This window comes from Halichoerus grypus, chromosome 14 (genome assembly GCF_964656455.1).
Source record: "Halichoerus grypus chromosome 14, mHalGry1.hap1.1, whole genome shotgun sequence".
NCBI lineage: Eukaryota > Metazoa > Chordata > Mammalia > Carnivora > Phocidae > Halichoerus > Halichoerus grypus.
In genome coordinates this window covers 57251562-57274080 of record NC_135725.1, presented here as the reverse complement: position 1 = coordinate 57274080, position 22519 = coordinate 57251562, and the positions used below count along the sequence as shown (strand labels likewise).

General features: G+C 40.8%; 1 protein-coding gene across 2 annotated transcripts in view; it reads right to left on the bottom strand.

Moving 5' to 3' along the window:
- The window catches only part of UBE2R2 (ubiquitin conjugating enzyme E2 R2), a 109058-nt gene extending 86701 nt beyond the window's left edge, over positions 1–22357 (bottom strand). Inside the window, exon 1 of one of the 2 annotated variants that reach the window (XM_078061393.1) lies at positions 21699–22357. In XM_078061393.1, coding sequence (XP_077917519.1) covers positions 21699–21875 — 177 coding nt within the window. In that variant the 5' untranslated portion in view covers positions 21876–22357. The remainder of the gene's footprint in view (positions 1–21698) is intronic. The other variant, XM_036069576.2, reaches the window with a different exon arrangement.
- Positions 22358–22519: the final 162 nt, after the last annotated feature.

Below are 22519 nucleotides of genomic sequence, written 5' to 3'. Positions count from 1 at the left end.
TTTTAAGTAGGCTCCACACCCAGCATGGAGCCCAATGCAGAGCTTGAACTCGCAACTCTGAGATCAAGAACTGAACTGAGATCAAGAGTTGGACACCTAACCGACTGAGCCATCCAGGCAACCCTGAATCAAACATTTAATCTCTATTTTTAAATTTTATTTATTTATGTATGAGAGAGCGAGTGAGCATAGGCAGGGGAGGAATGGACGGAGAGAGAATCTCAAGCAGACTCCACACTGAGAGCCCAATGCAGGGCTGGATCCCACACCCCGAGATCATCATCTGAGCCAAAACAAGAGTCAGACACTTAACCGACTAAGCCACCCAGGCGTCCCTAAATTAAACACTTTAAATGGGAGAATTACCTGGAATGTAAATTACATCTCAATAAAACTGATACAAAAAAATTATTGGAATTAGTAATAACCACACAGAAAAGTAAGCAGAAAAAGGTAACTAAATGGAAAACAAAATATCATGTGGAAAATAAAAAGCAATATTTTACTACATCTTAAGATTGTAAGCAGTGAAGATCTATAATTAGGATATAACTGTAGGGAGACTGGAGGAATATATGTGCATGTATGTCAGAGGGAAAGAGAAGGCAGTGGAGGAATTTAAAAAGAAGTCCTTATCTCCCATGGTGGGCAATCACAGATAATGAATAAAATTTAAAAATAAAAAAGTAGTAAAAGAAGCACAATATTAAGGAGGTAAGTACCAAAATAATTAGCTATAAGAATTAGATGTTCTTTCTCGTGGAGAGGTGGAAATGGGGAGGGGCTCTCTGGGGAACTATTCTATGGAATAACTTTTCTTAAGAGATTTATTTATTTAAAAGGCTTATTGATTAATTTGAGAGAGAGAGAGAGAGAGAGAGAGAGAGTGGTGGGGGGGGAAATCCTCAAGCAGACTCCCAGCTGAGTGCAGAGCCCGATAGGGGGGGCTCATCATGACCTGAGCCAGAATCAAGAGTCCCAAGGCTTAAGTGACTGAGCCACCCAGACGCCCCTATTTATTTAGAGAGAAAGAAAAAGAGCACAGATGCACATGAGCAGGGAAGGGGTAGAGGGAGAGAAATCTCCAAGCCAACTCCAGCTGAGCACAGAACCGCATGCACGGCTCAATGCCATGACCCATGAGATCATGACCCCAGCTGAAACTAAGAGTCAGACATCCAACCAACTGAGCCACCCACGCACCCCAATGAAATAACTTTGTAGAACCCATCTGATTCTTTAAACTAGAGACAGGTAAAACTTTGATTTCTAAAAAACTCAAGGGGTGCCTGGGTGGTTCAGTTGGTTAAGCGTCTGCCTTCAGCTCAGGTCATGATCTCAGGGTCCTGGGATCGAGCCCTGCGCATCAGGCTCCCTCCTCAGTGAGGAGCCTGCTTCTCCCCCTCCCTCTGCTGCTCCCCCTGCTGGTGCTCTCTCACTCTCTCTACAAATAAATAAATAAAATCTTTTTTAAAAAATTGTTAACTCAATACAAGAAATCCGTAAGTCTAGAAACTATTTGAAAATTGGATGTATAGCAGAGGGGAAGTAGATAGATATTTTGTGATCATCTTCCACAGCAAAATCAGACAGCTTTTAAAGTACAAAAATTAATGGTATTAAGTACTAAATTAACACTTAAACATGGTTAAAATGGTAGAGGGCGCCTGGCTGGCTCAGTTAGTAGAGCATACAACTCTTGATCTCAGGGTTGTGACTTCGAGCCCCATGTTGGGCATGGAACCTACTTAAAAATTTTTTTTTCAAGATTAAAATGGGAAATTCTATGTTATATACATTTACCACAATTTTAAAAATAAATAATTTTGGGGGCGCCTGGGTAGCTCAGTCGTTAAGCGTCTGCCTTCGGCTCAGGTCGTGATCCCAGGGTCCCGCGTCGGGCTCTCTGCTCAGCGGAAAGCCTGCTTCTCCCTCTCCCACTCCCCCTGCTTGTGTTCCCTCTCTCGCTGTGTCTCTCCCTGTCAAATAAATAAATAAAATCTTAAAAAATAAATAATTTTTTTTAAATTAAAAAAAAAAGCAGGGGTGCCTGGGTGGCTCAGTCATTAGGCATCTGCCTTTGGCTAAGGTCATGATCCCGGGGTCCTGGGATCGAGCCCCACATCGGGCTCCCTGTTCTGCAGGTAGCCTGCTTCTCCCTCTCCCACTCCCCCTGCTTGTGTTCCCTCTCTTGCGCTGTGTCTCTCTCTGGCAAATAAATAAAATCTTTTAAAAATAAATAAATATTGGGGCGCCTGGGTGGCTCAGTCATTAAGCGTCTGCCTTCGGCTCAGGTCATGATCCTGGGGTCCTGGGATCGAGCCCCGCATTGGGCTCCCTGCTCAGCAGGAGGCCTGCTTCTCCCTCTCCCGCTCCGCCTGCTTGTGTTCCCTCTCTCGCTGTCTCTCTGTCAAATAAATAAATAAAATCTTTAAAAAATAAATATCTAAAATGTCATACACAAAAAAATTTTTAATACCCTCTTCCCAACTTCAAACTCTATTTCACTCTTTTCTCCTTAGCACTTACCACTTTCTAAGATGCCATATATTTTTTTGTTCATTGTCTATCTCCCCAACTAGAACATAAGCACCATGAGTCAAGTGTTTTGTTCATTATATCCTCAACACCTACAACGGTACCTGATCATAGTAAGCATTCAGTACTGGTAACCAAAAATATACATAAATAAAAATGACTAACTTTAAATGTACTCCATGTTTCTGAAGTTAATACTGATAGTTCTAATTATATGAGAAAAACATAATGATGATTTACGTAGGCCCCAAATCCTTCTCTAAATGTTTGTAAAGCATTACATAAGAAGCTAAAATATTCAGTTTAGCCATACTTTTTTTACTAGTTTCTCATTTACTAAGTAAATTTATTATTGCCTCAAATACATTAGATATGTTATGAAGTAATTCCCTTGTCTGAATAAAAATGAGAACTATTTTCCTTGTCTGAACTAAAATCATCATATACCAAACAAAACAAAAAACAACAAAAAAACCCCATCATATGCAAAAATCCTTAGGAGCAAAATTATACAAGCTATTAACATAAAAATTCCAAAGCTTAAAGAAAAACTCTGGTTATAATTTCACAGGTGTAGTTGTGTCATGGTTGCATGGGAAGATGGTATTTGGTGGTAGAGAAGCACATAAACATAAAAATAAATTTTAAAGTACCCCTTTTTTGACTAATAAAAAATTTATATGTATCTCTGGAACATAAAGGCATTCTACTCATAAAATAAAGCAAAACAGAATCATACCGAAATCATGAATAAGAACCAGAATCAGGAATCAGAATCACCTGGAAATACCCACTAGATTCCCAGGTCCCTCCCCAGAACATTCTGATTCCTTTCTCAGATATGTGATGTACAAATATATTCTCCTAGTTCATGGCTTGTCTTTTCATTCTCTTATCTGTGTACTTGACCGAAAATAGTTTTAAATTTTTGATGAAGTTCACTTCATCAATTTTTTTTTTTAATTTTATTATGTTATGTTAGTCACCATACCTTACTCATCAATTATTTCTTTCAGGGTTCATGCACCTTTGGTGCTATATCTAAGACCTCTTTGCCAAACTCAAGGTCAAGAAGACTTTTTCCAATGCTTTCTTCCAAGGGTTTTACTGCTTTATGATTTACATTTAGGTTTATGATCCACTTTGAGTTAATTCTTGCATACGACACGTTTAGGTTGAGCCTCACTTCTTAACATACAGATGAGCAATTTTTGCAACACCATATGTTGAAAAGACTGTCCTTTCTCCAGTGAATTATGTTTGCACCTTTGTCAAAAAAATCAGTTGACTACATTTTGTGTAAGTCTATTTCTGGGTTCTGTATTCTGTTCCTTTAGTTCAATATACCACACTGTCTTGATTAGCATTACTTTATATACTTTATATTGCATCTTAAAATTGGGTATTGTGAATCTTCTAACTTTGCTATTCTTTTTCAAAATTGTTTTGGCTGCAGCATCTGGGTGGCTCAGTCGGCTGAGCTTCCGACTCTTGGTTTCCGCTCAGGTCATGATCTCCTGGGTCGTAAGATACATTCCTGTGACAGGCTCCGTGCTCAGTGGGAAGTCAGCTTGAGATTCTCTCCCTCTGCCCCTCACCCTACTCACACACTCTCTAAGTAAAATCTTTAAAAAAAAAAAAAAATTGCTTTGGCTACTCTAATTCCTTTAATTTTCCACATATAATTATTTAAAACCAAGGCATAGTAGCCAACTCTTTAATGGTTTCTTAGCCCTCCAGAAAACTGGCATTTTTACTATAGCACCTTATCTTGTCAAAACCAGTTCAAGGGGAGCCGGAGTGGCTCAGTCAGTTAAGCGTCTGCCCTCAGCTCGGGTCATAATCACCAGGATCGAGTCCCATGTGTCAGGCTCCCTTGACAGCGAGAAGTCTGCTTCTCCCTCTCCCTCTGCCCCTCCCCCTCCATGTTCTCTCTCACTCTCTTCTCTCAAATAAATTAAATAAATAAAATCTTGAAAAAAAGAATAACAGTTCAAAGTATCTTCTCTACATGTATTATGGAGATATTCATAACTTTTGACCCAATATACTCAGTACCAGAAACTTATGTGAAAAACACACAAATATAGATATAAAAATGTATACAACATAGCATTGTTTAGAAAGCAAAATAAATCTCCAGGTCCAATAAAAGAGAAAAGGTCAAATAATGAATAGTTGGGAAAATGTTCTAAATATATTAAGTTGAAAAGAATGAATATGCAGTATTTAATTTTTAAATGAACAATGGCATATTCAGAAAAAATATATGAAGTTATTATTTCTAGGGGTGCCTGGCTGGCTCAGTTGCTGATCTTGGGGGTTGTGAGTTCAAGCCCCACATTGGGCAGAGTTTACTTTAAAAAAAAAGGGGGGGTATTTTTAAGTAGCATCATTACAAGTGACTTTTTCTTCATAGGTTCAGGAATTTCTAAAGCTTTCTACAATAAACGTACAAGGGGGATTAACATTTTATTTTTTTACATTTTATCTTTTAAAAGGTGTTATTACCATTTTCATAGTAAAATACACAGGTAACTCTTAAATCAGCCTGTACTTTATTTGTATCGTTTGTTCACAGGATATGAATCATCCACATGATAATGTTTTAAGAGAGCCTACTCTAAACCCTACAAACTCTTCTATCCTACTGTCATTACAGTGACAAACACAATTTTCTCCATGCTCATTTTCATGTTTAACTTGGGCAGAACTGTAAGCACGATCTTTTAAATTACGTCATCCATAAATGACACATGGGGAAAGGTATTTGCAACAAGGAACACATCTGACAAATGATGACCTTCTTTATGCAAACAGCCTTTATCCTATTTAAAACAAACAAAAACAAAACCTAAAGAAAAATAGGCAAAGGACAAGTATAGAAAACTTACATATACAAATGGCCAATGACATGAAAGCTAAATTTCATTCACAGTTAAGAGAAACAACCATCATTAAAGCTGATTTATCAGAACTGCCAATTTTATAGTTTGATAATACCCATATACATTATGTAATAAAAATTAGTATTTCTGAAGGATAATTTGACTTTCTAGTAAAATTTAAATACATTTCTCTCCTTTAATACAGCAAATCTACTTACAAAAATATAAAGATATGTAAAAATGTGCCTTTAAGCTTTGATTGTAAAAGTAAAAAGTTAGAGGGGTGCCTGGGTGGCTCAGGCGTTAAGCGTCTGCCTTCAGCTCAGGTCATGATCCCAGGGTACTGGGATCGAGCCCCGCATCAGGCTCCCTGCTCCGCGGGAAGCCTGCTTCTCCCTCTCCCACTCCCCCTGCTTGTGTTCTCTCTCTCGCTGTGTCTCTCTCTGTCAAATAAATAAATAAAATCTTTAAAAAAAAAAAAAGTAAAAAGTTAGGGGCGCCTGGGTGGCTCAGTCAGTTAAGCATCTGCCTTCAGCTCAGGTCATGGTCCCAGAGTCCTGGGATCAGGCCCCATGTCAGGTTCCTTGATCAGCGGGGGAGTCTGCTTCTCCCTCTCCCTCTGCCTGCTGCTCCCCCTGCTTGTGCTCTCTGTCAAATAAGTAAATAAAATCTTAAAAAGAAAAAAAAAAAAGTTGTCCAACAGTGTAAGAGGGTTCCCCTTTCTTTTTTTTTTTTAAAGATTTTATTTATTTATTTATTAGAGAGCGAGCGAGAGAGAAACAGCATGAGAGGGGGGAGGGTCAGAGGGAGAAGCAGGCTCCCCGCCGAGCCGGGAGCCCGATGTGGGGCTCGATCCCAGGACTCCGGGATCATGACCTGAGCCGAAGGCAGTCGCTCAACCGACTGAGCCACCCAGGTGCCCGAGGGTTCCCCTTTCATGTTCATCCTTTTGCATGTGCTGATGCATGTACCATTTGCTGCCTATCATGACCCCCTGGAGCCATCCCACAAGCCCCTGGACTGACCCCTAGGTAGATTCTAACTGCCACACAGCCCGCCGCCCCATTTCTGCAGAGCAGTCATCGTCCCATTCCCTAACGCAGTTAGGGTTACTATTCCAGGGGGAGGAATGAGTAAGGGACGGGGGTGGGGGGGTAGGTAGGGAGAGATAGATAGGGGGTAGGTGATGAGGCTCACAGAAACCCCAAAAATGTGGAGGTGTGGGGAAACCAGAGATAAGGGGACAAATTGGACCACCCTGCCCTAGGCGTGTGGTGTGGATGTCTTTATGATAATTACCTGTGACCAACAAAAATTAACCAGCTCCTAAAAAGGAAATAAGCCACTGAAGGTGTTATCAATAGAAATGTTGAAAGGATTTAAGTTCCCTTGTTAGCTTTCTATAAAAGACCAACCCTAAGGCCCTCTTGGCAACCCTGTCGGGACCCCTCTCACTCTTGAGAGCTTCTTCTGTATCTTCACTTAATAAACTTCTGTCACTATACTCACACACACACAAAAAAAGTTTAAAATCTTATTAAAAAAAGGTAAAAAACTAAAAATAACTGTCCATCAATTGGGGAATAAAGTATATCTTTAACTGGACTATTGTGCAATACTTACAAATACTGAGACAATCCATAAATATTGATAATGGAAAGATCTCCAAGATAAACTATTAAGTTTAAAAGCAAGATGCAGAAAAATGCTTATAAGTATAATCACATTTTTTAAATTTTTTATTTTTTTTAAGATTTTATTTATTTGACAGACAGAGAGATCACAAGTAGGCAGGAAGGCAGGCAGAGGGAGAGGGAGAAGCAGGCTCTCCGCTGAGCATAGAGCCCGATGTGGGGCTCAATCCCAGGACCCTGGGATCATGACCCAAGCCGAAGGCAGACGCTTAACGGACTAAGCCACCCGGGTGCCCCTTTTTTTAAAGATTTATTTTAGAGAGAGAGACAGAGAATGTGCAAGCACGGGGAGGGGCAGAGGGAGAGAAACTCCAGCAGACTCCCTGCGAACTAGGGAGTCCAACTCAGGGTTGGATCCCCCAACCCTGAGATCATGACCTGAGCCGAAGTCAAGAGTCAGACGCTTAACTGACTGAGCCACCCAGACGCCCCTAAGTATAACTATATTTATAGTTTAAAAATGCATAGATATGTTTGTGTATGCACAGAGTATTTTCTGGAGGATTAAATGTCAAACAGTTAAGTGATTTTCAGGGACAGAAAAACTTTCATGCTGCTTGAATTTTTTCCTAGAAAAACAATAACTTAATGCCCTTACTAAATGTCCCTCATTACATCATTAATGTTATGAAATTCCAGTATAATACCTGCATGACAGATTTCACTCCAAGGAATTTAGTATTTTTTTCCATCAAATCTACTAAACTAAATTTAGTTCCACTAGATCCTGTATGGGAAGTTTTATGAATTAAAGCAAAGAAATAATGCAGAAAAAATATGCAGCTAGCTAAATACGGGGCTAGAGCACTCCAGGATTATGTCTGGTGACCCCCAGTGTTAGAAACATAGTAAACTTCCATTACTCTTAGTATTACAATAACATCCTTCAGTTTATAATAAAATATAATTATCACCAGTCCAATAGTGAATTCCTTAAAACTGAAGACAGCAGTTCAGTAGTTAAATACATTCAATTGGCAACAAATAAAGTTTAAAAAAAAAAGAGAGAAAGTGTTGGTGAAGATGTAGAGAAAACAGAACTCTGACAGGCACTGCTGGTAGGAATGTTAAAAGGTGCAGCCACTTTGGAAAACAGTCTCAGTTCCTCACATGGTACACGGAGTTCTCATATGACCCAATAATTCTATTCCTAGGTAAATATCCAAGAGAAATGAAAACACAGGTCCACACTGATATTTGTACACAAATGGTCATATCGGCATTATTTTTAATAGCCAAATAGTAGAAAACAACTCAAATGTTCATACACTGGAACATTATTTAACAATGAAAAGGAATGAAGTATTATGATACATGCTACAACACAGGAACTTTGAAAATGTTATGCTAAGTTAAAAAAGCCACTCACAGAAGACCATATGTTATATGACTCCATTTATATGAAATATAAACTTGTACATTTACAGAATAGGCAAATATACAGTCATAGAAAGTAGACTGGTTGCCTAGAGCTTGGGGAGAAATGGGGAGTGACTGCTAATGGGTATGGGATTTTTTTGGGTGAAGAAAATGTTCTAAAATTAATTGTCACGATGGTTGTAAAACTGTGAATATACTAAAAAACACTGAATTGTGTATTTAAGTAAGTGAATTATAAGGCATGTGAATCATATCTCAATAAAGCTGTTATTTAAAAAAAAAGAAGAAGAGGGGTGCCTTGGTGGCTCAGTTGGCTAAATGTCCAACTCTTGATTTTGGCTCAGGTCATATCAGAGTTGTGAGACGGAGCCCTGCAGCAGGTTCCGCAATGAGTATGGAGCCTGCTTAAGATTCTCTCTCCCTCTACTCTCTGGCCCTCCCTCCCCCTCCCGAAAAGAAAAAAGGAAAGAAAAGAAAAATTATCAATTAAGAAAGTCTTAAGAAGCATATCAACCAGATGCAATTGTGGATTTTATTTTGGATCCTGATTCAAATTAACTTAGAGGTTTATCTATGAGACAACTGGGACAATCTGAATATTAGATAATATTAAGGAATTTTTTTTAATTTGAGCATATTTGACAATGTTACCTTAGTTTCAGGTGTAGGAATTACTGTTTATTAAGTGTAAGAATAATGCAGTGTGGGGGTGCCTGGGTGGCTCACTCATTAAGTGTCTACCTTCGGCTCAGGTCATGATCCCAGGGTCCTGGGATCGAGCCCTGCATCGGGCTCCCTGCTCTGCGGGAAGCCTCCTTCTCCCTCTCCCGCTCCCCCTGCTTGTGATCCCTCTCTCGCTGTGTCTGTATCTGCCAAATAAATAAAATCCTTAAAAAAAAAAAAAAAAAAAAGAATAATGCAGTGTGTCTTGGTGGCTCAGTCAGTTAAGCGTCTGACTCGAAGCTCAGGGCTTGATCTCAGGGTCGTGAGTTCAAGCCCCACACTGGGCTCCATGCTGGGTTGTGGAGCCTATTAAAAATAATAATAATAATGCAATTATATATATTTTTTAAAGATTTTATTTATTTATTTGACAGAGAGAGAGAAAGTACAAGTAGGCAGAGAGGCAGGCAGAGAGAGAGGGAGAACCAGGCTCTCCACTGAGCAGGGAGCCGGACGCGGGGCTCGATCCCAGGACCCAGGGATCATGACCTGAGCCGAAGGCAGCCGCTTAACCGACTGAGCCACCCAGGCGCCCCAATTATATTTTTAAAAAGAGTTCTTATCTTTTGGGGACACCAGTATTTAGGGATGAAAGGACAGGGTGTCTGGCTTTACCTTAAAACAATCTAATTGGGAAGAGTATAGGTTACAGGGGTGAACCTGAGCAGTTTTCACGAGGTCATTCACAGTGAATTGGGTTTTAAAATATAAGCTGGAGTTCCCCAGACTAAAGAGAGCAGGAGAAAAGTTGAAAAGGGCATTCCAGGCAGGTAACAACTTAGGCAATGGCACTGTGAAAAATTACCTATGGGGCAAGAACTGGAAATACAGTTGGAAAAGTAAGCAAGAACCAGATTATGAAGGGCCTTATATGCCACACAAAGAAATTTTTACTTAGTTTTGTGAAAGATGAACAGATAGCTTCTTTCTTTCTTTCCTTTTTTTTTTTTTTTTTTTTTGGTGGAGACAAGTCAGATTAGAGCTTTAGAAAGGTTACTCTGGTAGCATCACTGACTGGAAGGATATAAGACAGTAAAGAGGCTATTGTCACAGTCCAAGTGAGTGACAACTGAGTATAAACTTACATGGTAGCAGTAGGAATGAAGAGGAGGGGCTAAATAGCAGAGACATGAGGTACTAAAATTAATTAGATATGTGGAAAGAGGAAGCAGAAATCATCTTATTTCCAGCTTCTAGGCTTGTGTGACTGGGTAGACACTGTCCAATATCCAGGAGAGTGAATATAGAAGAGGCTTATGAAAAAAGGTAGAGCCCAGTTTAGTGTTTAAATCTTTAGTATAAATAGGACATACTTTAAAAAAGTCCAGACTAGTAGAAATGTCTAATAGGCCTCATTACAGATGTACACTTCAAGACATATTTGGTAGCTCAAACAATAACCCAGGAGAGCTTGTTTATAATAATTCACACAGAAATTTAACCTACTTTAAAAGTTCCCTCCCTACTCTACCTTGTTAATAATTAATTCACTCAAGGTATATATATATGTAAACAGTATAGGCAAGATGTAGTTAATATTTTATTTAGGACACTTTATATATATGGGGTGGGAGAAAAAATATATGCACACTTGGCTATACTTCACCAAAATTATTCTTTAACAAAATATATGCACACAGAATATTATCAAAGCAAAAATACAGCTTTAAAAATGTGCTTTTCTAATTATTCTGATTTTTTAATGTATCAAGAACCTCATTAAAATATTCATAACATTTACAGTCACTACTTTAAAATCCTCCACTTTATAAGAAATTCTAAAACAGGGAAACTGAGGGTTTCAGAGGGGAGGGGGGTGGGGTAACAGGGTGATGGGTATTAAAGAAGGCACATGTTGTGAGTACTGGGTGTTATATGCAACTAATGAATCACTGAACACTATATCAAAAACTAATGATGTACTATACAGTGGCTAACTGAAAATAAAATAAAAATAAAATAAAATGTATTTCTAGTTTTAAAAGATGTCTTCTGACATTCTGAAAAGCAGGCTAAAACAGAACTGGGTTACTTGTTTTGTTTTATTTCATTAAATTTTCCAAGTGGGTTATGGCAATCTTTATCTCCATGGGACTATAGAGGTCCAGGTTGTTATGGTTGGCAGGTTTGGGTAATGTCTCTTACCATCACTGCTCTAAAATTCTTAACCTCTTCTAAATAACTTTCATAGTATTTATTTTTTTAAGATTTTATTTATTTATTTATTTGAGAGAGAGCGCAAGCAAGTGAGTGGCAGGCAGGCTGGCACACACACAAGCGGGCTGGCACACACACAAGCGGGGGGGCGGGTAGGGAGGGGGCACAGGGAGAGGGAGCAGCAGACACCCCACTGAGCAGGGGTGTGCAGCTGGATCCCAGGACCGTGGGATCAGGACCTGAGATGAAGGCAGACACTTAAGAGACTGAGCCACCCAGGCGCCCCAGTTTTATAGTATTTAAATTACAAGAGGAACCCTATAAAGATCGTAATTTGCTATATTAGTATATAACCAAGATTTCAATCTTAATTTTTAGCTAAAACTTTGGTCATCAAGAACATGAGATCTAATTCAGACAACCAAGCAACTATAAAATGTCAAAACCACATAAACTGCAATTTCTTCCCAAAGTGGAAAGCACAACTAGAATAACTACGCAGTCCAAATATTTAGCCACTTTAGTCTACCACATGTCCTAGACTAGGGGTTGACCACCTAAAGTCTATGGAAAAAATCAGGTATCAGTAATTCCTTGAAATTGCACGCAGAATTAGGAGGGAGGGGGATGTCATTCTCAAAGGATGTGACTCCCCCCAAAATAACCACTTACTCTTTTTGGTCCTCTGCCAAATGCGAAGTAAATTCAAAGACCCAGTGGCGTTTCTTAACGAGCTCATAATCTAAGAGCATTTAGACTCACACACTACTAGATGTGGCCACAACAGAAAAAAATTGATTTCCTTAATACAATACTTATACATCCCCAAGTAACTTTTCCAGTTTTGCCACTTACTAGCATCATTTAAAGATTTTATTTATTTGACAGAGATAGTGAGAGAGGGAACACAAGCAGGGGGAGTGGGAGAGGGAGAAGCAGGCTTCCCACTGAGCAGGGAGCTCAATGCCGGGCTCGATCCCAGGACCCTGGGATCATGACCTGAGCCGAAGGCAGATGCTTAAAGAGTGAGCCACCCAGGCGTCCCAGCACCATTTTTAATTCAAGGAACCTCTCTGTACATAACTTATTCTGTACTTTACCAATAAAAAATCTTCAGGAAAAAGTTACATAAAGTGGAGATTTAATTAAAAACTCAGGAAGTGGGGCGCCTGGGTGGCTCAGTCGCTAAGGGTCTGCCTTCGGCTCAGGTCATGATCCCGGGGTCCTGGGATCAAGCCCCGCATCGGGCTCCCTGCTCTGTGGGAAGCCTGCTTTTCCCTCTCCCACTCCCCCTGTTTGTGTTCCCTCTCTTGCTGTGTCTCTCTCTGTCAGATAAATAAATAAAAATCTTTAAAAAATAAAAAAATAAAAACTCAGGAAGTGTTCTCATTTTAAAGCCCCCCCCCCTTTCATGATCCCAGGATCCTGAGATCGAGCCCCACATCGGGCTCCCTGCTCAGTGGGAAGCCTGCTTCTCCCTCTCCCACTCCCCCTGCTTGTGTTCCCGCCTCTCACTGTGTCTCTGTCAAATAAATAAATAAAATCTTAAAAAAAAAAAAAAAAAGTGAAACTTGCTGTGTGACTGATGCAATATAAAAAAAAAAGCCCCCCTTCTTAAAAAAAGATTTTTTTAAATTTTATTGTTATGTTAATCACCATACATTACATCATTAGTTTTTGATGTAGTGTTCCATGATTAATTGTGTATAACACCCAGTGCTCCATTCAATACATGCCCTCTTTAATACCCATCACCAAGCTAACCCATCCCCCCACACCCCTCCCCTCTAGAACCCTCAGTTTGTTTCTCAGAGTCCAAAGTCTCTCATGGTAAGATTTATTTTAGAGAGACCACGAGCCAGGAGAGGGGCAGAGAGGAGACAAGCAGACTACCTGAGTGTGGAGCCCGACGCAGGGTTGATTCCAGGACCCGGAGATCATGACCCGAACCAAAAACCAAGACTTGGACACTCAACCAGGTGTTCCTAAAGCCCTTTTAACACAAGATTCTTTAAATCTTAAATCTAAATTCTACATAATTTCCTTATCTTCAATAAGACATTTCACTCTTTGTCTAGCAAATTTTGTCATTCTCATTCAGAATAAATGTTGAAATATGATTAACAAATTCCAAAAAACTCAGGGTAGGAACCTTGAGAACAGTTATACTTTTTTTTTTTTTTAAACATTAGCACAAAGTTTTTCCACAGGGCTTAGTCCTTAACAGCTTGAATACATCATTATTCCTGTTTATCCAATGGGGGAAAAAGCAGCTGGGTGATTAAGATCAAGATGGGCCTTAAGTAAGAAGTGTTTTTTTTTCTGTTTTTTTTTTTTTTTCCCCTAATCCAACTACCAGAATTCAAATGAGCTTTGCCCCCTTCAGAGCAAATACCTCAGAAGGCTGGCTATACCCCCACTCGAACAGGGCTACACCCACGTTGCTCAAAACAATTCAGAATTCTTTTTTTTGAGAACTGCCTTCAGAGCCTATTGTACAACTTCTTAATGTTCTTATTAGTGGCAAATCTTTCCTTCTTTAGCGTGGACTTTGTTTTGTTTCATTTAATATTCAAAACTGACTCTGATTCAACTCAGTAAATAAGGCAAAAAATAATAATCTGAGTAATATTATTTTTCAATCAAAAATGACCTGTGAATATAGGGACGCCTGGGTGGCACAGTCGGTTAAGTCTCTGGCTCTTGATTTCAGCTCAAGTCGTGATCTCAGGGTGGTGAGATAGAGTCAGGCTCCACACTCCGCAGAGAGTCTACTTAAGACTCCCTCTCCCTCTGCCTCTGTGTCTATAAAAATAAATAAATCTTTAAAAAAAAAAATGACATGTGAGGGATGCCTGGGTGGCTCAGTCAGTTAAACGTCTGCCTTCGGCTCAGGTCATGATCCCCGGGTCCTGAGATCAAGTCCAGCATTGGGCTCCCTGCTCAGAGGGGAGCCTGCTTCTCCCTCTGCCTGCTGCTCCCCCTGCTTGTGTGCTCGCTCGCTCTCTCTCTGACAAATAAATAAAATGTTTAAAAAATAAATAAAATTTAAAATGACGTGAAAATGAAGTACCACTACTTTTACCTGTGCCTCTGCCAACAATTTCTTTTTTTTTTTTTTTTTTTTTTTTTTTTTAAAGATTTTATTTATTTATTCATGAGAGACAGAGAGAGAGAGAGACAGAGGCAGAGGGAGAAGCAGGCTCCCAGCAGAGCAGGGAGCCCGATGCGGGACTCGATCCCAGGACTCTGGGATCACGACCTGAGCCGAAGGCAGACGCTTAACCGACTGAGCCACCCAGGCGTCCCTGCCAACAATTTCAAAAGAAAATTTTCAAATTATATGAAGGATATTGTTTTGAATAACAAAACTTTTTTTGTCTTATTATATATATCGGGTATGATTATAAGTAAACTTAAAAATCTTCTTTCAGGGGTGCCTGGGTGGCTCAGTCGTTAGGCGTCTGCCTTCGGCTCGGGTCATGGTCCCGGGGTCCTGGGATCGAGCCCCGCATCGGGCTCCCTGCTTGGTGGGGAGCCTGCTTCTCCCTCTGCTGCTCCCCCTGCTTGTGTTCCCTCTCTCGCTGTGTCTCTCTCCGTCAAATAAATAAATAAAATCTTTAAAAAAAAAAAAAAATCTTTCAAGGATGCCTGCGTGGCTCAGTCAGTTAAGCATCTGCCTTCGGCTCAGGTCATGTTCCCAGGGTCCTGGGATCAGGTCCCACATCAGCCTCCCTGCTCAGCAGGGAGTCTACTTCTCCCTCTGTCCCCCCCACCCACCACCACTTGTGCTAGTTCTCTCTCTGTCACACAAAAATGAATAAAATCTTTAAAAAAAATCTTCCATCAAAAACTAATGATGTACTACTATATGTTGGCTAATTGAAAATTAAAAAAAAAAAACAACCTTATTTCTACGGGCACCTGGATGGCTCAATTAGGTATCTGACTTCAACTTGGTCTCAGGGTCCTGGGATTGAGCCCTGCTGTCTGGCTTCCCGCTCAAGACAGGAGTCTGCTTCTCCCTCTTCCTCTCCCTCTGTCCCTCCCCCTGCTCATGCTCTCTCCCTCTCTCAAATAAATAAATGAAATCTTTAAAAAAAAAATCTTTCTTCTAAGTTATTCTGTTTCTACAAAAGATTATTACATATTGTCCCAAGTGCTGTAACTTTGCCAGTTCTTAATATTATCTTATAAATGGGACCATGGTTATCTTCAACAAGATAGTAATCGTTCAATACTTATAATCCGAATTACTATGTATGTTACTAGGTGAGCCACATAATCCAAATTATTCCATAGGATTTATCCCTCAAATTAAACATCAGCTGCCCATGCAGCAAATACAGCAAAACAGATAAATAATACATTATAAAATTTGGAAATCCAGACACAGAATATATTAAAACTGTGGCACTGATCTAAAGATGCTATAATAGAGGCAAGGAATACCACTTAACAGACTCAGCTGAAAGAACAACAACAAAAAGAGCATTAACTTTAAACTACTCAAGTTTCCTATGATGCTTAAATTTACTTGGAAAAATATTAAGGCATTATTATTTTAAAAGCATAAACCAATATTGCATTAAGAAATTTACACCCCCCCATCATCCTCCCACTGTCATTTCTATGAGAGATGTATTCATTTCTAATTCCAAAACTAGTTTTCTTAGACTTCTATTTCTCAACACGAGCACCAACCCACTCCCTACTTGAAGTACTGAGAAATTATTAAACCCATTTGCCAATTAAAAAGAAAAAAATCTTTCTGCAATAGGATTTATCATTCTCTACGTAGTCCAAAAACAAACAAAAAAATCAATTTTTTCCAGTGAATTTAAGCTATAAACTGAAGTCATCATAACAATCTCGACCCATAATTTGGAGGAATAGAGAACTACCCTTGTGACCTTTAAACTTAAGTAAAATTTTATTTATTTTTATTTTATTTATTTGTCAGAGAGAGAGAGCGCACGAACAGGGGAGAGGGGCAGAGGGAGAGGGAGAAGCAGGCTCCCCGCTGAGCAGAGAGCCCAACATAGGGCTCAATCCCAGGACCCTGGGATTATGACCTGAGCTGAAGGCAGACGCTTAACTGACTGAGCCACCCAGGTGCCCCAAAAGAATTAGATCTTTTAAATATGACCTTTCAAGCAAGGTGGAGTTCTGTAGTCCTAAGCCCTGAATTTCTAACTCTTCCTCACTATTATTTCCCCATAACTAGATTAGCAGAGGTGGCCCAATTTGTTAGATGGCCTCCTTTATTTCACTTGTCTCCAACAAGACAGGTTCTTCTGGAACCTTAAACTAGGATCAGTAATGCTAAGTTGCAAAGATGAAGTAGAAGGTTTTATCATGATAGATTGTAGTTATGTTGACAAATGCTCAAACTTTAAAGCTTTGGGGCGTGCGCTCTACTCAAACAGATAAAATGTTCAAACTTTAAAGCTTTGGGGCGTGTGCTCTAGCACGTTCGCGCGGGCTCTCTCTCTCTCTCAAATAGATAAAATCTTAAAAGAAAAACTTTAAAGCTTTGATTTAAATTACCATTTACAATTGCGTACATAACACACCTCACATTTCTGTAAAGTCTGCACAAAGATTTTAAAGATCATTCATAAAAGCTCTATGGTTACCAATGTCCTATACTTTCCCTTATTACAGCTATTCTTCACACAGTGCTTTGCCTATGATGAGTACTCCATAAATATTACTAACACAAATCTCTGAAAAACAGGAATCAACATGCTGCAAACAAAGTACTAACTAGGTCTCAAATCTTTCATTCAAAAAGAAACAATATTTTATCAAATTTAAGACACCGATGCTGGCATTCAAAAAAATTTCATTAGAAGATTTCAATGGAAGATTCTCTCACAACTAGGTCTCAAGTGCCACCTGGTTGATGGAAATTTTAAAACACATCCCAATTTCCAACAAGCTAAAAACTTAAAAAAAAAAAAAAAAGCATCTGGAATCAATTTAATAGGGTAAAAGAATATTCCATAGGGGCACCTGGGTGGCTCAGTCATTAAGCGTCTGCCTTGAGCTCAGGTCATGATCTCAGGGTCCTGAGGTCGGGCCCCCAACAGGCTCCCTCCTCCGCAGGAAGCCTGCTTCTCCCTCTCCCACTCCCCCTGCTTGTCTTCCCTCTCTCGCTGTCTTTCTCTGTCAAATAAATAAAGTCTTAAAAAAAAAAAAAGAATATTCTATAAATACTGAGGTGCTATACCTTTGCCATGGGGGGGGGCGCAGTGGGGAACACTAAAACTGCATTTACAGTAGTGCCCCAAACCACTGGACATTAACTATGTTTCCATTTACAGTGTTGCCTTAGTTCACTAAGCACTCAAGACAAGTTCAGCTTCCAGAAAAGGTTACAGCTAAAAGCTCTAAGAGGTATTCTCAAAGTGACTGAGGAAAAATTAAGAAATAAGATAGCTTTAATTGACAGAAATAATCATTATACAATTGTTTTAAAAAAAAAAAAAGCACTACTTTCATAATTTTAAAGTTAAATTGCCTATCCAAATCCTTTAAAACAGGAATTCTCAACCTGTCGGTTAACCCTCTGAAAATGTATACAAACTAGTTTATGTGTGCCAATGTTTTCCCAGAGAAAATTGTTTCTCAGAAGGATCCATATAACAAAAAGACTAAGAATCACTTTCTTAAAATAATTGTTTCAACTATATCTTAAGAATCAGAGTCACAAAATGGAGTATGCTATTGCCAGGCCCAAAGGTTAAGTTTGGTAGGGTTTTGGTTGGTTTTTTTTGGGGGGGGGCAGGGGGGGCAGAAAATAGATTCATTTATTCTAGAACAAATGAAAATAATACATATCCATTATTTTTAAAAACTATTCGAGTTTCTTTTTTTTCAAGAGTTTCTTTAATATAAATCAAACTGTTAAGTCTGATAAAGAAGCTTCAATTAAGGAAAACTTTTAGTATATAACAAATACTTTTCTAAATTATCAGTTTGAAGTTTTCTAAAAATGGAAAAACCTTATTTCACTCTCACCAGATTACTGAATAAAATCAAAACTACGAAAAGTTAACTGCAATATTTTAAGTTTTCTGTATCATTTGAACTGTTATGAACATCATGCAACAGACTTTTTTTTTTTTAAGTAATCTCTCCACCCAACATGGGCCCCGAACTCACAACCCTGAGATCAAGCGTCACATGCTCTACCAACTACTGTGACAGCCAGGCACCCCTAGACACACTCACTTTCTGATCTCTAGACTCACTTGTCACCATGGTTTCAGATAAATAATGCAGGTGCTCCAAGGAGTTCTATACCAAAGCACCATACTAAGTTATGATCACTAGCAGGAGTTGTTTGAAAAGATAGTGCTTTTTAAATGAATGGGGTGGACTTGTTAAGTCATCATTAACTGCTCACTTGATCGACAATTTATTCATCCAATAACATCATAAAATTCCAACTTGCCCCACAGTAGCAAAATTAAGTTCAGAGGCATTCTCTGTTCCAAGCCGTCTCCTACTTTGTGTTTTGTAATGATTGACCCCTAGAGGAAAAAGTAGAAGCAGCAAAGACGTTCACTCCCTAAGTCTAAGAGATCAAAAAACTGGACAAAAAGATTGTATAACATCCAGAAAAACAGGCACAAGAAACTACCTTTACCCATCATACATGCCACCCCGAAACCCGAGAGCTAAGAAACACACAACTCGAGATATTTTGAGATATTTAAAAAACAAAAGATGAATCGAAAAAAATTTGTGAAATACAAGCCTCACCAGTCTCTACCACAACAGATGCCATAATTAGACTAGAGCCAACTATTTCATGGTGAAAAAGATCAATAAGAAGCCTATTAATATATAAAAGTAAAGGAGTCACATTATGAAAAATGTAAAGAATGACTGGCGGTCCCACTGCCTTCAGAAACTATTATGTAAAATAGAGAAAAGAATTTAACTTGAAAATAAATTATACTAAATGTTCAAGAACTATCATTTGATATGGGAGAATAGTGGTAGAAGAAGGTCTGTGCCAACTTTTAACTGCAGCTGTAGTGGAACACACTAAAAGCCTTGTTTTATGACAAAAGCAGTGAAATAAAAAACAATGGCTTTAGACTTATCACCAGTGTTAACTGCTCATGACCACAAATTTGCCTTTTTCCAACAAAAGACTTTTGGGATAAAAGGCCGTATGATAAGGAATAAAACAAAATTGACAAAATTCTCACACAATACTAAAACATAAAACCTAAGAATTTTCATACATTTTTAAATGTCATAATTAAAGGCAGAAATATTGGGGTGCCTGGGCGGCTTAGTTGGTTACGCATCTCCCTTTAGTCATGACCTCAGGGTCCTGGGATTGAGCCCTGCGCTGGTCTCCTGCTCAGCAGGGAGTCTGCTTCTCCCTCTCTCTTCCCCTCCCCACCGCTCGTGCTCGTGCTCACGCTCTCTCTCAAATAAATAAAATCTTTAAAAGATAAAATAAAGGTAAAAAGATTAAGAAATCTAACATACACAATGAAATTCAACCATTCTTTCTTAGTAGGACTGAAATTACAAAGCATTCAACTGAAATCAATGTTTGCCACTGTAGAGAATCCTCTTCCCATACTACCTATTTCAAACTGAGAGGATTCTCCAGTCCTTTTCCTGCTACTTAAGCAAAAATACTACAATTTGCAACCCATTATCTCCTTTCACATAGTTTTTTTAAAACACTGAAGTGGAGATTATTCTAATTAGTACCCATTCACCTTGACTCTCAATTGTCCCAATGACATTTTATGGAAATTAAACTTTAAGTCACTAAAGTTAGCCAGTAGACACAGGAATACTTTCTCCAATTTGTCACTAATAACTTGTACGTTAATATCTGCATCTAAAAGGTATAGTGTATGGTGACCACAAGAGATTAAGCATATAGTTGGTAAGAGAACTGCTCTTACACAATATCCTAAAAATGTGCTTTTACTAGGCATTCACTGACTATCACAGGCATGAATATTAAACATCCCCCTGTCAATTCTTCACATTTTCTACAAAGTTGACCCAATTTCAAAGCTGACACTGAAGGTTCTACCTTTAGAAAGATAGAAAAACACAACTGGGTAGTCCTAAAAGTGTACATCATAACTACATGACTAAGATACTCATTTAAAACTTATGCCAAGATAGCCCCTCCCTTCAAAACAAACTAAGATTGACTCACTGCTCTATTTTACTTACTTTTGGAAATAAAATTAAATGGATTCCCTTGCACTAATTTCCTGTCTCCGCCTCCACCATTTAAAACACTGCACGTTCAATCTATGATTCGTCCCTACAAAAATGGTAAAATAAAAACAAAAACAAACCCTCAATATCGCCAAATTATCTTAAAATTTAAAAAAAGAAATGGAGTGAAAAAAAGAAAACTACTGGATTCAAGAATGATATCACTGTTCAAAACCCTCTCACCTCAGATGATACTTTTCATCTGTAAGACCACCCCATTTGCTAGAGCTAACTTGAGTAAAACGTTTCACTTCTGTCTCCCTGAAGTGGGAAACTATCAATCTCCCTACATAACATGTTCCACTGTCTGCAGATATTTCTACATGTAGGGGGGAAAAATGCCAGTAAAGTTGGTGACAGGGTGAGGACAAAGGGCATTCTGAAATACCACTGAAGTAAACAGAGAGTGAGAACAGAAAGGGGGCTAAATTAGCGTTCCCTCAAGTGGAGAAAGGCAAGGAAACGCAGGCACCCTTGTTTACCACTCTTAGGGTCCTATTCATTACCGCCCACTGGAATGCGAAGTTGGAACCACCACCACGCAAAGAAGCCCATCAAATCCTCAAAGTGTCAGGTCACTAGGCAGCCTCTGGAATGACAAGCTAATACCCTTCCCCCACCCTCACCCCCCAAAAAAGAAATATCCAATCCACTAAGTGCAGGTCACTCTGCCCTCTGGGGCAGTTCCAGCCGGCGCGGGGATGGTTCTGATGGGAAGACGAGAAAGGAAAGACCACCTTTCTTCCCACACACCCTCAGCTGGGGGAAACAAAACAAAGACAGCCCTCCTCCGCCGGTAGCCACTACCCTAGCCAGAGAGGCTTTCCTATTTCCCGGTGCAGTCTGGCCTCCAGCCCCCGCCCCCATGACAAAGAAAAGGCACTTGGTGAGCAAGGCCTTCCTGCTTCCACGGATGGGGGGAGGGGGCTGCCGAGGTGAGGAGCCCCCTCTACACACTCGCGCTCACACTCTTGGCCCCGCAAGCGGCCGGGAGCGGAGGCCTCCGCCTGGGGAAGCCTGGCCTGGGAGGGGGTAGGGGTACCTTGAAGTAGCCGCCTTCGTAGAGGGTGTTGGGGGGTCCGAAGATGGCAACCTCCCAGTTGTAGAGGTCGGACTCATCCACCAGGGTGATCCGGAAGCCCTCCACCGGCTCCTCCTGCAGGGATTTCAGCTCGAGCATCAGGGCTTTCTGCGAGCTGGTCATCTGCTGCTGGGCCATCGCGGCGGCGGCGGCGGCGGCGCCGGGCCGGAGCCCCAGTCCTCTCGCACCGGCCGGGCCGGACGAGGCCCCTCCCCTCCGCTCGCCCTCCGCCGGGCCGCACCGGGCCTCTGTCTTCACACACCCGGCGGGCCGGACCAGGCCCCAGACGGCCCGTGGGCCAGCCCGGGTCCTCCTTCACACACGACGCGGGCCGGGCCGGGCCCTTTCCCTCACACTCGGGCCAGGTGGGGGGAGGGGCTGAGGGAGTTAGGGGAATTCGCTCCCGGTCCCGGGCCTCCCCCCCCCGGAGGGGGCCTCAACTTGACGGGGGGGGGGGGAGAGGGGGTGGAAGCGGAGGAGGGCGGCGAAGGGCCGGCGATGGTGAGGGGAGGGGGCCGAGCCGGCCCGGGAGCGCCGCGCTCGCTCGCCCTCTCGTTCTCCTCAGGGGCTGCCGGGGCCGAAGGGCGCGCGGGGCGGGAGGGCGGGGGGCGCGCGGCGCGCGGGGGTCTCGCGGCGGCGACGGCGGCGGCGGCGACGGCGGCGGCGGCGGCTGCGCGGGGGGAGGGGCGACGACGGAGGAGGAGGAGAAGAGCGAGAGCGCCTCGCGCCGCGGGAGCGACGGAGCCAAGAAGAAGAAGGGAGGGAGAGAGGGAGGAGGGGCG